The sequence below is a fragment of the Castor canadensis genome, chromosome 2 (assembly GCF_047511655.1).
Source record: "Castor canadensis chromosome 2, mCasCan1.hap1v2, whole genome shotgun sequence".
In the NCBI taxonomy this organism is placed as follows: Eukaryota; Metazoa; Chordata; class Mammalia; order Rodentia; family Castoridae; genus Castor; species Castor canadensis.
Window position 1 is genome coordinate 37378340 of NC_133387.1, and position 17552 is coordinate 37395891.

Genomic DNA, 17552 nt, shown 5'->3' on the forward strand with positions numbered 1-17552 from the left:
GTCCATGAACAAATATCTCTCTATTTATTAACTGATTTCTTTCATCTGAGTTTTGTAGTTTTCCACATCTTGTACATATTTTTGGAGACTTATACTTCACTATTTTACTTTTTGAGGTGCTAGTATAAATAGCATTGTGCTTTTAATTTGACTTTTTTTCATTGTTGGCATATAGGAAAGAAATTGAGTTTTGCATATTTATCTTACATCTTACAACCATGCTATAATCACTTATTTCCAGGAGAGTTTTTATGTCTTCCCAATCCACGTAATTTTTTTCCTTTTCTTGTGTTATCAAATTAGCCAGGACTTTTAGTACAATGTTGAAAAGGAGAAGTGAGAAGGGAGTGCCATTACTTTGCTCCCAATTTTAGTGAGGAAGCTTATAGTTTCTCACCATTAAGTGTGATGCTTTCTACAGGGTTGCTATTTTTTGTTGTTGTTGCTGTTGTTTTTGTTGTTTTTGGAGTTTTTTGCAGCTACTGTTGGCCAAGTTAAAGAAGATCTCTTCTATTTTTAGTTTCCTAGTGGCATTGGATTTTGTCAAATGCTTTTTTGGCATTTATTGATATGACCATATGATTTTCTTTCTTTAGCTTTTTGCTTAAATTAGTTTATTTTTTAAATGTCAAACCAACCCCATGTACCTGGTTGGTCATGGTGTATAATTGACTTTTACATAGCTTGATTTGGCTTGCTAGTATTTTTTGAGGCTACCTGTGCCTATGTTTGTGATTTATTCTTATTAGTGTCCCGTAGGCTCTGTAGTGATGATGTGCCCTCTTTTCCTTTTTCCTCCCTCCCTCCATCCCTCCAGTTCTTTTATCTTTCCTTCTTTCCTTCTACAGCTGTACACCTCCACACTGGCTTCATTTTCTGTTATCAGTAATTTGCCTCCCTCTCTTTTTTATTAGTTACTGCAGTAATGTCCCTTTTTATTCCTGATAATGTTCCTTCCTTAGATATGCTGTCTTTGAAATTATTATAGCTATTTTTGCATGTTTTGGATTAGAGATATACCAACATACTTATCTTTCTTCATCCATTTACTTTTAAACTATATACATGCCTTTATATTTAAAGTGGATTTCTTATTCTCTGTCCTTTAGTTAGTGCATTTAGATCATTGGTTTTCAAAGTAATGATATAGTTGAATTAATATCTACCATATTTGTCATTATTTTTTATTTGTTGTCATTATTTTTGTTCCAATTTTTGCCTTCTACTCTTTTTCTGTCCTTTGTGGCTTTAATTGACCCTTTTATTATGGTGTCATTTTCCTTTTATTTCATAGGATATCAGTTAAAGTCTTCAAAACTTTTAGTCTAAAAAAACGAGCTTATATAGCATTTCCAATATACATTTATAACTAATCCAAGTCTATTTTGACATAACATTATAGAAATTCATGGGAAATGAAAATGCCTCATAATAAATTAATCCTAAATCTTCCCTCTTGTTGCTTATGTCATGGTTATCATTCACTTATTACAAGAATATATAATGAAGCACATGCATTGTACATATGCAAACATAATCAATATCTTATTACTACTATTTTGTTATTATTCATTTATTCACATGTGCATACATTGTTTGGGTCATTTCTCCCCCCTGCTCCCCACTACCATCCTCTCCGCCCCAGCTCTCCTGGCTTCCAGGCAGAGCCTGTTCTGCCCTTTTCTCTAATTTTGTTAAAGAGAAGACATAAGCATAATAAGGAAGACAAAGCGTTTTTGCTAGTTGAGTTAAGGACAACTATACAGAGATTCCTAGCATTGCTTTCGTGTACACATGTGTTACAACCCAAGTTGATTCATCTCTAACTGATCTTTACACTGGTTCCTGATCCCCCTCTCATGTTGACCTCTGTCACTTTACGGTTTCTGTATCAGCTCCTCTGCAGTGGGGACATTATTACTACTGTTTTTGAACATGTTAAGTGTTAGGTCAATTAAAAATAAGAAAAATGCTTTACCTCCACCTACTCCTTTTCTGATGCTCTGTTCTTTACGTAGGTCTGAGTTTTGACCTATATCATTTACTATTCTTCTAAAGATCTTTTTTGTCTTTTGGAAGTTTTAGCAAGGATTTATTTTAGTATAACAGAATAAAGTACAGACAAGGTGGGGGGGGGGGTGGAGAAAAAGAGAAAGAAACATTTCTTGTTCCCTATGCAGGAAATAGGAGCAAAGACTTAAAATGTGGACCCCATCTCCTATATAAAGAAATTCTTTTAATACACTTCTTGCAAGTCAAGTCTACTAATAACAAATTCCCTCAAGTTTTGTTTGCTTGAAAAAAAATCCTTATTGTTCTTTCACTTTTGGAGAAAAATTTTACAGGGTACATGATTCTAGATTGGTGTTCCTCCCAACATGTTAAATATTTCATTTTACTTTCTTCTTGTTTGCATGATTTCTAAGGAAAAATGGGATACAATTCTTGTCTTTGCTCTTTTACAGATAAAATGTTTTGCCCTCTGTCTTCTTTCAGAATTTTTTCTTTTGACTTTCAGGATTTCACTTTTCGTGGTTTGGATATTGCGTCCAAGTGTAGTTTGTTTGTTTCTTCCTTTCTTTTTCCTTTTTTTCTTCCTTTCCTTTTCTCTCTTGCCTTTATTTGTGTTTGTCCTTTGTGTTCTCTAACTTTATAGATCTATGGCTTTCTGGCTGACAATAATTTGGAGAAATTCTCCATCATTTGTTTTAAATATGTTCTGTTCCTTCTCTTGTATCCTTTGTTATTTCAATGTGCATATGTTACACCTTTTGTAACTATTCCACAGTTCTTGGATATTCTTTTTAAAATCTTTTATTTCTTTTTATGCTTCAGTTTTTGAAATTCTTGTTGTGGAATCCTTAAACTCTGATATCCTTTCTTTAGTTGTGTCCCATCTACTAGTAAGTCTACAAAGATGTTCTTCATTTCAGGTTCAGTGGTCTGTAGCATGCTTTTTTGGTTCTTTATTGGAATTTCCATTGCTCTTTTTAACAATACGCATCTGTTCTATGTAGTCTACTTTATTCATTTGTACTCTTATTATATTGATCATAGTTTTTGTTAAATTCCCAGTCTCATAATTTCAACTTCCCTACTATTCCTGAATCTGGTTTTATGCTTTACTCCTGGAACCCTGGGATCACCTAAGTTTCTCTTAAACTCTTTGTATAATGTCCAAAGTTCTCAGAATATGTATAACAATTTAGGTGTAAACTTTAGAAGTTTTTTAATTTTATGAATCAAAACTAAAACCTTACAACAGTAGACACATGTCATTACTTATAGGATGTATAACACAAAAAAAACCCTAATGTAAACTGAATTTTAGGAGACAATGATAAACACTGTAAGTTCATCTGTTGTGATAAGTGTACCATATGTTGCAGGATGTCCATAGTGGAGAAGATTGTGAAGTGTGAGAACTAATGATAAAAGAGAATGGTATTTCCTGTTAAATTTTGCTATGAAACTAAAACTCCTGTAAAAATAAAATTTATTAAAGACTAAAATAGCAATGAAAATCACTTGTACTAGGCTTTTTCTCTTTCTATGTATGTATGTATCATCTATCTATCATCTATCTCTTTCTATCATCTATCTTTATTTATTTTAAACAGAGTAGTTTATTGTCTTAACAGAATTAAATCAGTTTTAATTATAACATAGCATTTAATAAACACTGTTAAATATGGAAAAAACTGCAAGAGTATGTGCTGCAATAAATGATTTTAGAGTTAATGGATAAAGAGAGAAAAAATGAATTAGTTAATGAATGTTAAATTCTGATTCAACAAGCTTTCCTTAGGACAAGAGATATTTTCAATTTGTCAGTATATAATGTTCTCTAGCATTCAGTTACACTCTGTGAAAGATCTTCCAGATTTTTGAAACTGAAAATGTTCATTATAATGTGTATTTTGTAAATATATATATAGATTAAGAGGGATTAACTTAAAACTGGAGGATAATCTAAACAGCTGCAGTTAAAAAATTGCTATTGGCATTTTAATGAAATGTTATTTTACAACTTTAAAGCTCATAGCAATATAATTAGTAATATGTGTAATCTTTATTACCAATCTTAATCTTTTTTATATGACTGAAAAATTATTTTATGGCAGTACAATTAAAATAATGCTAAAAATGTCAGCATAACAGAATCAAACTAAAGTAACTACTACAATATTGTACCCCAAACCAGCTAATTTAAATGCAAACCACTGTGTAAAGGCTATTTATCCGGGCTAATGCATGTTAAGGGATTTAAGGAGTAGTTTGTGTAACTGAAATAAAAAGAAAAATAAGCACTGTACAGCAATCTTTGCTATTGTTTAACATGAGGGAAATATTAAGTAGGTTTATATATAGGCCACTTGAGGAAAATGTATTAGAAGCATGTGTAGCAGTCTACTAAATACAAAAGCAACTGGCAGGCTACTGTATTCACAGGCTTTTAAAGGGAAAGCTTGAGATGCTTAAACTTGTCCTTTTACAAGTGGTAGGCTAACATTAAATATGATATCTAAAGCAAAGATACCACCAATATTAATGATATTTCATAAAAGGAATTTAAAAAGTGGGACAGTTGGTCACGACAACGGTTAGATTTTTTGTTCTGAATGATTTGGTCAATTCATAATAATGACTCAATTTATTTGTTATTACAAGTTAGAATATAGAAAGGTTTAAAAATAAGATTTTTACAAAATGAAAGTAGACTCAGTGTAGAAACTTTGGAAAATATAGAAAAGTGGGAAAAAAAATTACCTAGATTTTTACCACTTGTAAACTATCGTGCTTGATATTTAGCATATACATTTCTAGTTTCTGTTCCCTTGTAATTTTAAGAATTTTGTTAATAAAAATGCTCATTACATTCCATAGAATTTTTATGTGTAATATAAAGGAACACAAGGAATATGTGTTATATAAAAGTTAAAAGAATCAGTTACATTTTTCTTGTGTCAATTTTTTAAGACCCTCAGAAATTGTTTTGCTGCTTGTATATTTGTTCCTAATTGTTAGAGCTATTCATCTTAAACACCTGGTGAACAATTGAGGATATTTTAGTAACTTTAACTTCTTACACACTAGAATCCATTAAAATTATATGTAACTGAAGACAGAAACTTAGACGATAGTGTGAGAGGAACCAGATGAGAATGCGTTTATTGCTATAATTCAATTGCTGGAAGAAGAATTTTATTTACTCAATGATTCTTCACATTGTATTTGTTTGGTTTTGATTGTATAGGTCCCAGCACAATTGGAAAGTCCTACAAAGCCTCAGTTACAGAAGGCCCAGAGAGAACAAGTAAAACCCTTCATGACCCTTGACCATTCGATCATCAACCAAACTCTCAAACGGTCACACCCACCAGCACCAAGCTGTGTGCTTCTGGCTCAGCATGGACACACAAATCCAGACAGTGATGCTGGCCTCACAGGACACCCTGTCACCAAGTTTCTAACTCTGGGGAAAGAAGATGGCAGTGTGGAATGGCATGTATGTCTAATGGTGGTTATGAAAACTATATCATTAGTTATTGACAAAAGCATTGTTAACGAAATTGTTGAAGTTAACAATATCACAGTGAACATTCTAAATGCAAATTAATTTAACAAAAGGAATGTGCTTTTAATTAATTAATCTGTTATCACTAATTATATACATATTAATTATTATGCATAATAAATTATGACAATTCGTTTGATACTTCAATTAGGTATCAATGGAAATCAAAATGAACACTAACATTAATGTTTATGAGTTAAATGTTAACTCTAATTGTAAAGGTTATCTGACTAACATTAGTTGAAAAATTTATCAATAGTTATATCATCTTAAATTACCACAAAGAAACAGGCAAAAATTATTTAAATAGCAGTTAATTTGTACTATAAAATGTCCATTAGAATAAGACTAGAAATCTTATTGCACTTAACATTTCACAGAATTATATTTAATTTTTTTTTACTTTTGATTTTCAATGCATTAATTTGTTTTCGCAGTTTTGGAGATTGAACCTAAGGCCTTGCACATGCTAGGCAAGCACTATCGCCCTGGCACTTTAAATGCATAATTTTTATTTTCAACAAATTCTGCCTACCACTTACTAAATAACAGGTATTTAATGGTGCTGCTGATATAAAAATAAATAAGAAAGTTTAGTTTTATGGAGTTTGTTTTAAATGAACCTTCAAAAACCTGAATAACAATTAGTACTGGGAAACTATTAGACTTTGGGAGAAAGGTTTTTTAATATCTTATGATAGAAAAGCTTTATTTCTCTACTTTTTTCTATCTGAATTGTTAGATGGGCTGTATTCCTCTGATATTCCAGGTTTAATCTCCCAATCTAAATTCCTATGATTTTGAGAATCACTAAACATTTCAGATATTACATTTGTAGCACTCAGAATCCTGTTATTTGAATACAAATGATAGAATTTTATGATGTGATAGGTTGTTCAATGAAAAATAAAACAATCACACAATAGAACTCTCTGAAATCCAAAACTGAGAATAAAAATCTCTGTGTGTATATTTACTTAAACTTTTCAATAGTGGATATATAAAGAACTTTCAAAAAATGGAATATAGAACCAGCTTCTCTATTCACTCAGTGAAGAGCATAAAATATATGTAGGATGAAAATCATCTGTACAGCAAATATTAGAACGACACCCAATATGATTTATCTTACAACCACCTCTTCCAAAGTTCATTTTCTTGTGTGGAAGATTGACTTAAAGGAAAAACAAATCTCAAAGGACATGAATATACCAGTCAACTTCAGACAAAACCCAGAAAATGATCTTATAACAAATCTTACGAAGTATGTTTTCTAAAAATTTATATGGATAAAAAAGCATATGTGAGTCTTCTAGGTTTTTCTCAGTATGCTTTTTATTCCTTAGGCACACATCTTACCTTTGCTTTTATAATAAGTTTGTACATAGACAGGAAATTTGTGTGTCCTTAGCATTCTTTCTTGTGGTTGCAGTCAAGAAGAATTGCAAGGTTGGGATGGATTGAAAGTCCCAAGGGGTGTAGTTGCCTAAGGGCAATGTGAACAAGGCTGCAGACAAAATTTTCTGATTTTCTAGTCATTGTACTTCAAACTATGTATACAAAAGTGTCTCCCAGCTATTATAAAGTCAATCTAATTGCAATTGCATTTTGTCTATAATAGCTTTAATCAGTGTGTGGACTCTTTGAACTTGACTTATCCCTAGGTACACATTATCACATCCTGCCATCATTCACTTATTTTCTGTTTTTTTTTCTTTCCAATATCCTAGTATCCTTTGGTTTGTGAAAGGAGTTTGTGTCTCCTAGCACAGAACATGTGCAGACTTTGAATACAGACAGTATAGTATAGAATCACCATGTGTGACCCATGTGTTCTCAGTCCTTCACCACTCTCACCTACATTCCTACTAAAAAGTTTTTTTTCCAACTTATTTTTGTGTGTATTAAGGTCTCACTGTGTTACTCAGGTTGACCTCAAATGTAAGATCCTTTTACTTCGATCTCTCCAGTGCTGGGATTACAAGTTTGTGCCACCACACCCAGCTGAAGAGTTGTTTTAGTTCTTGCATTTTAAGTTTCAAACACAAGGATGTCGTGAGAGCTCAGGAGAAAGTGGAACTTTTTTGTTCTTGGTGTTTTTGTGTCCTAAGCCTAAGCCTTATCTTCCTGTGATATCAGGGAACATTTCACTAATTCAAAGAAGACCTTGGAAATCAAAAGTGCCACAGGATATGTCTGTGAGAGTATCCTTAGCTTCAACATCTGGTGATTGAATTCAGGAATAACTTGGATATTAAAGGTCTCTGAGATAGAGACATATAAAATCAAAAGAAGCATGCGATGCCTGCACCTTTCTAGGATAAATTTAAATTTGTACTCACAGTGTAGTATCCTTTTCACCTAACCCTTGCAACTGGCTTGGACTTGTCCTTCAGCTCCCACACTTAATGGACGTTAGCCACACGGGTTCAGTAGTGATTCCCTGAATGGCTTGGTTCTCCTTCTTATATCTTTTGTTTGTTTGTCTGTTTTATCACTTTCTCACTTGATTTCCATTGTCTGAATAATGCAAACTCACGCTGAACACTGATTTTGGATTTCTTTACTTTCCTTAGTGATTCAATGACTGAATTTGGTCCCTATTTTCTGGATTTTCATAGTAACACTTAGATTATGTCCATGACAATTACACTTTCGTCATTTTCACAGCACATCGTACATTTTGAATATTGATTTTTTTATGCTGGGTCTTATTAACTGATGAAAATAGCATACCTTATTCATATCTGCATGCCCAGGTCTTAAGACAAATCTCTGCCCAATAATAATCAGTGCATATTTTTGGTGAATATGTAAGTCACTGAATGATGAGCTCAGGCAGCCCTTTGTACCCATGGGTTCTGCTGTTTGTTGTCTGTTTCCTCAGTACATTTTGAACTCCATGAAGGCAGAAACTTTATACTGTTGGCTCTTATAACTGCAGGTTTTGCAAGACCACACAATAAATATTTTTAATTAAAATTTGTTAAATTAATATATGAATAGTATTCTGCTTTATTGGCATATCATCTTTGGGATGATATTATGTTGAATGAATTACGTTGGCCAATAATCTTGCTTAGAAGACAACATTAATGGAATCATAAGATATTTTTTCATATCTCTCAGAGTTTACTCCTGGTTATTTCTGCAAATGCCATAGAAAATCCACACTACTACAGTTATATAAATTCAGAATTTGCAGTTTCTTTGAGTTTATGTAATATTTTGAATTTTTCACTAAGGAGAATATAATGGGAGGGAAGAGAGCCAAAGTTACAGTGGAGAGAGAGAGAAAGAAAGGGGAATGGAAAAGGAGAGAGAGAAAGAGAAATAAGCACAACCTTTTAAAAAAATAAGCTTTTTAAATCTTCCTCAGCTTAAACCTTCTTTATAGAGAGAAGGAAGTTTATTTTGGAAAGGAATTGGAAAGAGGAGAGAGGGTTGGTAGAAGTCAGGACTACTGAGCCAAAGCTCCAAGAGTTCAATTCTGCCTCTACCATTCAGTAGGTATGTAATCTGGGACATGTTATGGAACTTCTTTTTCTCTGTTTGCTCATCTATGTAATAGAGACAGTAATGGCACCCACCTCATGGATGGTTGTGAAGATTAAATGACGTGATGAATGCAAAGCACTTAAAACACTGCCTGGCACATCTCATGTAGTAGGTGTTTGGTGTTGTTACTGTTAAGGTGTCTGTGGTTATTATTTTTATTGCTATTATTATTGGCTATTAGAGAAGGTGAGATAGTATGTTTCCATATAGTTCACATCCATGTGGACTGGTCACCTAAAATTTGACCACTGATATTTGGATATTTACATGTAAGAGGCAATCAAAATATCTTAAAAGAAAAAATGATTATAAGAGGTCATCTCTATAAATGTTAGGTTTCTGGGCTTTGCCTCAAAAATACTCAAAGAAAAACTTTGTGTGAGTGCTAATTTCTAAGGGAGCAGCCTATGGTGCTTTGCCCATCTGTCACCTGGAAGCCCCTGGAAGAAAATGCAAGGAAAAGCAACAGTTCAGGGCCAGGATGACCTCACTTTTAGTGATAAAATATTCTGGGCTTTGATAGACATAGCTAAAAAATTAATTTAAATAGTCAAAACACTTTTAGAGATTATTAAAATTCCTCTTTGTGATTTCCGGCTGAAGCTCCACTTTTGTCATTTACAATATTTTAAATACATTATATTTTGCTAGATGGCGGACGTTATTGAGGATATAATCGGTATGGAATCAAGTTTTAAAGAGGAAGGAACAGACTCTCTTCTGCTAATGCAAAGAACAGTAAGTGTTTCCAGGCCCAAAGAACTCAATGAGACTGAAATGATTCAAGTCTCTGCTGATATAAAGGAAATTTCACTTGATTAACAAATGACGTTTTCTTCTGCATATTAAGAAATACTTCTTGTTGCTGATAAAAAAATCATACAATGTTATTGAGGAAGGGATTATAGGACTTTTACTGTTCTCTATATATCTTTAATATCTACTTCTGCCTCTCTGACAATGTCTATCTATCTTCTGTCTTTTATTTATCACCTATTTATCTACCTATGTTATCTACCTATGTGTCTATGTATCCATCTGTCTTTCTACCTATCTACGTACCTACCAACTTATCTACCTATCCATCTAATCTCTATATTCCTGTGTCTAATTATGTACCTAATCTTCTATCATGTTTTCTAGGAGTGATTTAGTCTTCAGATTTTCTATTTAGAGCACTGTTTGTTAATCAAACACCTTTATGAGGTCATAACTCAGTTTTGATGATTTTTCCATGCTGATATGTATGAGATTTGGAGATTCTACACCTTTGTAAAGCAAAGAAAAATATTATAAAAATAAAATATATAAATTTATATCTGAGTCAATACTAGAGTTTAGCCATGAACTTAAAAGAACAGTAGAACAGTCCTCACCCTATTTTAAAGTATGTAGAAGACTTCAGTGTTGAAATTAGTACAAATTCTTGGAATAACATTCAATAAAAAGATAGCATCTTATCTTCTGTTTGCTGCCTTCTCATTATTCATTTATTTATATTTTGGTTATACTGGAATTTGAACTCAGAGCTTTGCGCTTGCTACACAGGTTCTCTACCACTTGAAACACAGCACAAGTCCTTTGCTTCTTAATTATTTTTCAGATAGGGTCTCAGATTTTTGCTGGGACAGGCCTGGACTATAATCATCCTATTTACGCCTCCCATGTAACTTGTATGACAGATATGCATCTCCACATCCAGTTTATCAGTGAAGATGCTGCCTTGAAAACTTTTTACATGGGCTGACCTTGAACAGAAATCCTCTATCCCTACCTCCAGAGTAGCTGACATCCTCATTGTTCATTTATTAATAAGAGAAAATTTTATTTATGAATTGTGTATAAGCTCTTTTCACATAGTTTTTGAAAGTTACTGTTGTTTGTTTATGGGTAAGACCTTTTAGAAAACATAAGAAAAAATAATATGAAATATGTTAATGAATTGTAACTTTGTTTGTTCTTTGGTGGTGCTACAGTTTGAACTCAGGGCTTCACTCTTGCAAAACAGGCTCTCTACTGCTTGTGCTGCACCTCGAGCCTGAATTGTTACTTCAAAGATTTTATTTAAAAGAAAGATTGGATTTTGTAGACTTGAAATAGACTACATTAGTAAATCAGTTGACTGGACTATGTTAAGAGGAATGTTTTAAATTTAGAGCCTTAAGAAACACCCTTTTTTCTCTACCAGTTCCTAAGCAGACTATTGAATGAAAGAAGTTATCTCTTCATTCCTTTCTTCTAGCATAGAAGACTCAAAGTAGAACAAGTCACTAATACTAATATCTGCCAGAGTTCAGATGAGATTTGAAATCTAGTTTTTTTTTTTTTTTTTGGATAAAGTGACAATTCTTTCTACCTTTTCTCTCTTCAGATTTCAAGTAACATAGTTATATAAAAACTGAGTAATTCTCTACATAAATTTTATTAATGCTAATTTCTCCCTGTCTAATTCACAGCATGAGAACAGTATTTTCTTCACCAGTAGTCAACTTCTATGTTTGAGGAAATGATATTAATTTCCCGAAATCTTCTCTCCCTTGCATGTAGTGCTTATTTCATTGAAATTATATATTGAAACATTCTTGGTCAATTATCTTGCTTGTCTTGTAAAGGCTGTGTAGAAAGTCTTACTCAGTACAAATGGGTGATAATGACTATGGGAAATTCACTTTATTCTGTTTATTAAACAGAAGGTACTTTTACAAAATAGATACTATGGATATCTATATTTATATAAAATCTATTAACCAATTAGTAGCCATTGGTAATTCTACATATTAAACTGAGAAGCTCAATTAAAGAAATATTAATTGAATAGTTATATTATGAAAAGCAAAATACTCTTACCATATAAGACTACAAGTTAAGTGAGATACATCAAGACATGACATTTTAATGGGTCAAGTACTGTAGATTTTGGTTTTAAGCCCCAGTTCTAACCTAGATATTACACAAATCACTTCACCTAGGTTTGTTTTATTCTCTGTTTCTGTATTATGGAGATAATTAAAACTATTGATCTCTGAGACTATTTTAAATTTGTATCATATTAGGCTACCTGTATATTTTAAGTGCTAGTCGGAGTTGCTTTGGAGCTCAAATTAAGGAGAAATCACACTAAATTTAGAAGTTAAGAATATGTTTAGGAAGAGATAATGCTTGAAATCACTCATGAAGTATAGTCAGGATTTTTGAGAGCTAGGTTTAAAAAAGGCAGAATAGTAGCAACTTGGAGACCAATATAAGGCAAGAAGTGAGAAAAAAGAATATATCAGAACAGCTAGGAGAATAGAGGTAGGAGACCTAAGCATTTTTATAGTTTATGTAGATTGATTCAGAGGAATGCTTTGAGTAAGTGCATTAGCCAGTGAACTTTTGGTTGCAGGTAATAGGATCAAATTTACATGAAGGTAAGAATAAAAGGAATTTATTGGCTCATAGTAGCTAAAAATCCCTAAGTGATATTGTATGTGATAATCCCCTCAAAAATCCCTCTCTGTGCTGGCTTTGTTCTCATCCATTGAAGAGACACTATCATAGTCTATTCCTAAGATACATTTTTCTAGATAACCCTTTTTTCAGATATGCACTTGCTTATAAGAAAGAAATTTCTGATTAGTTTAGGGCAATCCTGGTTGAATATTGATGAAGAAAATATTACTGCACACTTTCTGGCCCTATTATCTTTGTGGGCTTATGATGAAATTTTGGCTTGTTGAGCAGGTTACTGAGAACTATTTAGAAGTTTTCTTCAGTATGCAAAGTGTTCTCAAGAGAGAGGTTTCTTGCCTTTCCGTGATATTATAGGACAGTAGGGCTTTTGGAGACACCATAGCCTTTTTTTTTTTTTTTTTTGCCAAAAAGTAGATAAACTGGGAAAAAATAAACAAAGACAAGAAACACTTTTCCTATGACCCTAACAGGTATTTGTCTATGGACTTCACATTTTGTAAGTTTTCAACCTTTATTTTATAACTAATTCTGCCAGGAATTTCTGACTCTTAAAACCAAATCAACGGGTGCATTCCATCAGATTGGCAATTTCAAAGGAGAGCTTCTTTCTGTCCTTATTTCCCATTAAAGCCCTGGAAAATTTTTACTGAGGCAACTCAACTTCTGCCAAATATATTTACCTAAGTCAATTTCTGTGGACTTGAGTCACTAGCATTGTGGATTGATCAGTCCCACATAAAAATTACCTAGACTCAACATGAGTGCCTGGAAAATAGAAGTTGTCAACAGAATAAATGTGAGTGGATTGTAATTAAACTAAGTCAAAAGACATCCATTATGTCAAGTTTAAAAAATGAAGATATTTGTCAATAATAATGATTAGTATTAATTATTCATCTACTTTACAGCAGACACTTAAGGTACTTAGGTCTGGTGTTTTGAATATATTTTCTTTAGTTATCACAGAAATATGCAAGGTCTTGGGCAATGTATTGAGTGTCCTATTAGTCACTCTGAGGCTCATTTACTGTGGCCTCAGAGAAATCGGCAGGTTACTTGGCTAGGATTTATTCCAGGATCAGGAATGGATATACGTTTAAGTAAAAGTCATAATGTAACTTCTGTTGGTGGAAAACTTGGATGATGTTGAGGGTAAGCAGGGCTGGTAGTTTATCAGAGAAAACAGAAGGAGCTCAAGGATCCTGCAGATTAATTTAGCTTAGGTATTTCTGACCCAGGAATGAATGTTGAATGAGTAGACCATGAATATTTATTTCACAATTTCTACTTGGTTCAGAGCATTAGCCATCTTTCCAAGTAATTAGTTCTTCCTGCAACATCTATATAAACCAGATTGCAGAGACAGTGTATAAGAAACATCCAGCACCCAACCCAGTCAGTTGTGCTTTCTTCAGCACTTTGGCCTTTCAGCTTCTCTACATCCTTAGCATCACCAGTATTTTTCAGTTCCCCCTTCAACCAACCTATCCTGTGCTCATTCACATTTGAGATCTTGTTCTGGCCAATTTCTCTACACTTCTAACATTTTATTTCATATTTTTGACTATCAAATCCTACTTTTTTTCCCAGTTCACTCCTTCTAGTGTTCCTAGTTTACTAATTGTTCAAGCTCTTTGTGATGCCAAATCAATCAGCTCTATTACTAATTTCAGTAGTTTTACTTCCCACTCATAATACTTTAAAATTTTCTTTCTTAGCCTGGCTTGAGTCCTTATTAAGTTGTTCCAATTTGCCTTTCCTTACCAAACTCCAACCTTGATTAAACTCATCTCTTATTTTATGCTAACTCTTAACCTGAGCAGATGAAAATGGGTAGGATATCACTACATTGCTCATAGTGATTACTGCAACTGTATCTCCAAAATTTCATAGGAGTATTTATACTATAGACAAAACTACAGTTATTCCCTGGTAAAATTCCAAGTAATCAAGCCATTTCTCTTTTCAAATCTCCAATCCCAATCCATTTTCCATTTTTCAGAGGATTTCCCTTTAATGACATCTTCCAGAGAGAAAATATATGCAATCACATTGGAACTTGTTTATTAGCTTTGCATCACCAGTTCTACTAAACCTCTGCATTTTTTTTCATTTTTCTGTCATCCATCTTATTATAATAGAATAAATATCCTAAATCATAATTTAAAGCCAGCCTCACCACTTGTTTTCTGGATCTCTTCATTCTTACCTTCCCAAGGATTTTCCTCCTTTAACTAAGTCTTCTTCCTGTCTCATTAGTATATGCTGATCTATTGGATTATAAATATCAGTATTACGCTAGTCTTTAATAATATCACTAAAAATCAACCAGAACCAAACAGCTCCCTTTGAAGGTTTTCTTTCTGGCTACCACACTATTTCATGGTTTGTTCTATAAAATGAACAAATGAGAAAACTTACAGCTCCCATTTTATCTTTGCCACTGAACCTTCTCACCTCTATTCTCTTCTCTTCAATAGAGCTTTTGTCCTCACACTTCTAAAATGACTCTTAAAACAAATCAATGCACAAACCAATTGCAAATTTTCTATTCTCATTTGTCTTAGCTTCTCAGTGCCATCGGACTTGACTGACCACTCCCTCCTCGAAGCGCTATCTGAGACGCAGTTTTCTCATCCATCTTACTAACTCTTTCTCCTCTAGCAGATGTCTAAATGCTAAGTGTCCTAAGGCTCAGTCTTTAGACATCTTTTCTCATATATCTGCACACACCTTATTGGTGATATCAACCCATCTCATACTTCCACCTCCTCTGTGCTAAACTCATGGATGTAACAAGGCTATTAAGAACCTTTGTTTCTTCCTCAAATCTGCTGTTGTTTTCTATTGTTCTCTGGAACAACAACAAAAACCCCAGAGTCATGTTTTACTCTTCTGTCTCTTAGTCCCACACCCATACCTATAGTCTGCCCTAATCTGTATCCAAGATTCCAGAATCTCCTTGCTTCCCACTATCTTCTGTCCTAAGTAGTGGCCACTTCATTATTTTCCTTGCACAATGTAAGCACTCAGCAAACATATAATAAATAAATTACTCAAAAGTTCAAACATAATACAAGAATAATTATTCCCATTATAATTTCTTTTTAGAAATACTCTCCCTCTCTTTTTTTTTTTTTTTTTTTTTTGGTTTGTTAACCTAATTTTATTCATCCTTGTTTGGGATGGGGAATAGATCATTCAGCAAAAACATACAGTAAACACAAAATTGGAGTGTACAACTTTTAAACTGCAATAATGATGTTTCTTAATTACTTGTATACCAGTGCAACATTATAGGGTCTGTTTTTTTTTTCCCCCAGAGTTTGGGAGTTTGAACTCAGAGCTTTGTGCTTGCTAGGCAAGTACTCTACCACTTGAGTCACATCTCCAGGGTTTTCTTTTTTTATTAAGCACAATTAAAACTTCTAAGTGCTGTTTATAAAATAATTCATTTTTTTTCTATTTAGGAGTATTCTTGATAGATTTTTTTAAAAAGCAGCAGTGACAAGGATAAGGACAATTATAACTGCTACCATACATCTGATATGATGAGGAATTTGCAAAGCACTTTTCTGAAAAATTGTTTGTGATCTTCACAACAAACCTAGGAGCCAAATACCTATTACCATTTTACAAATGAGGAAAGAAGCTTAGAGAAATCCAGTTACTTGCTCAGTATACTATCTAAACGAATAGCAGATTCAGGACTTGAATCCAGTCCTGTTTGATCTTACCCACTTTTCTCCGCGAACATATGCAAGAAGGTAGCTGTTTTATGGAAATGTAAAACTTTAGGATTTGAGACATACTGACCCTCTCTGCCGTGCAGCAGAATGACTGTTTAGCCTCTAAGTTAGATGTTTCTATAATTTCCACCCATGAGTTTTAGCCTCACCCTTTTCTTTCAGAGATGTGGTTGTGTAGTTTTCAATCAGGTGTCTGTAAATGCTGGTGGCATTTGGCAATCTGAGTAAACTGTTATAGTTCAAGACCATTCCAGAGACGAGGACTAAGTAAATATTAACAACCCTCTGTGCTTGGTTGGAACTTTAAAGAACTGCATAACATCAATGAGCAAGCTTTTGTCAATCACAATCTAGACCAGATTAGTCTTAAAGTCCAAGGAAGAACCAAAGTTCACCTTAGAGCAGAACCTCTCCCGGTTATTGTTTGCCAGTTAAAGGAAAAGAAAATGATGAAGGAGAAAGAGAAAACCATTGCTATTGTGAAAGTTATAGACCCTTCAAAATTAAAACTGGTGAGCAAGTGCATTTTGGAATTCTTTCAGTGTTTGGAGATGAAACCGGCTTAAATGCAGAATTTTAATTTTATAAACTTATAGTCAATAAAATAAGGTATGTAGAAGTTGAGCTTTGAAATGTGTAAAATATAATTTGCTATATTGATAACCTGTTTATTTATAAGAATTTTTTGTGCTCTGAGCTACAGTAAAAAGTTACTATGGTCTATTTAGTAAAAAAATTGCTAAAACTTAAGAAACATTTTATTGGGACTTTTATATAAAAATGAGTTTCACTAATTGCTTTGGTGTTTAGATTAACAATTGTTTTTATTAATTTAGCAGCAAGTAATGTGTACATAAAATATATGATGCAAAAATATCTATAAATTACCATCCTCTGTTTTGTATTTTATCTTTTCTATTTTGTGTTAAAGCCAGCTTGAAAGGACAAGGGATCTCCCATTCCAGCCCCACTCATTATTTTTATTCACTTATATTTAAAAAGCAAAAAATAATCATAACAAAATAACACAGTGGGATTTCTCAGGCCAGTGTTTGTCATTTAAACTTCATAGTGATGCTTTAACAAATAAAGTTAGAGGGAAATCAGTGGTGTGTGTCCTCAAACTGGAAAAATCTGGTTTACTGAATCTAAATGAACAAACACGAAAAAGGAAAGAAAATAATCTTTCAAATGTCAGGTTTTCATGCATGCAT

At 33.1% G+C, this 17552-nt stretch overlaps 1 protein-coding gene across 6 annotated transcripts in view; it reads left to right on the forward strand.

Moving 5' to 3' along the window:
• The window catches only part of Tfec (transcription factor EC), a 142254-nt gene that overhangs the window by 90357 nt on the left and 34345 nt on the right, over window positions 1-17552 (forward strand). For 4 of the 6 annotated variants that reach the window (XR_012444927.1, XR_012444930.1, XM_074064582.1 and 1 more), the window contains exons 2-3: window positions 5258-5509; window positions 9788-9874. Coding sequence is in view for 4 of the 6 variants with exons in the window: in XM_074064582.1 (XP_073920683.1) it covers window positions 5258-5509; window positions 9788-9874 (339 nt within the window). In the remaining 2 variants the exon portion in view is untranslated. Of the gene's footprint in view, window positions 1-5257; window positions 5510-9787; window positions 9875-16517; window positions 16851-17552 lie in introns of those variants that run through there. The other 2 variants (XM_074064596.1, XM_020172761.2) reach the window with 2 other exon arrangements.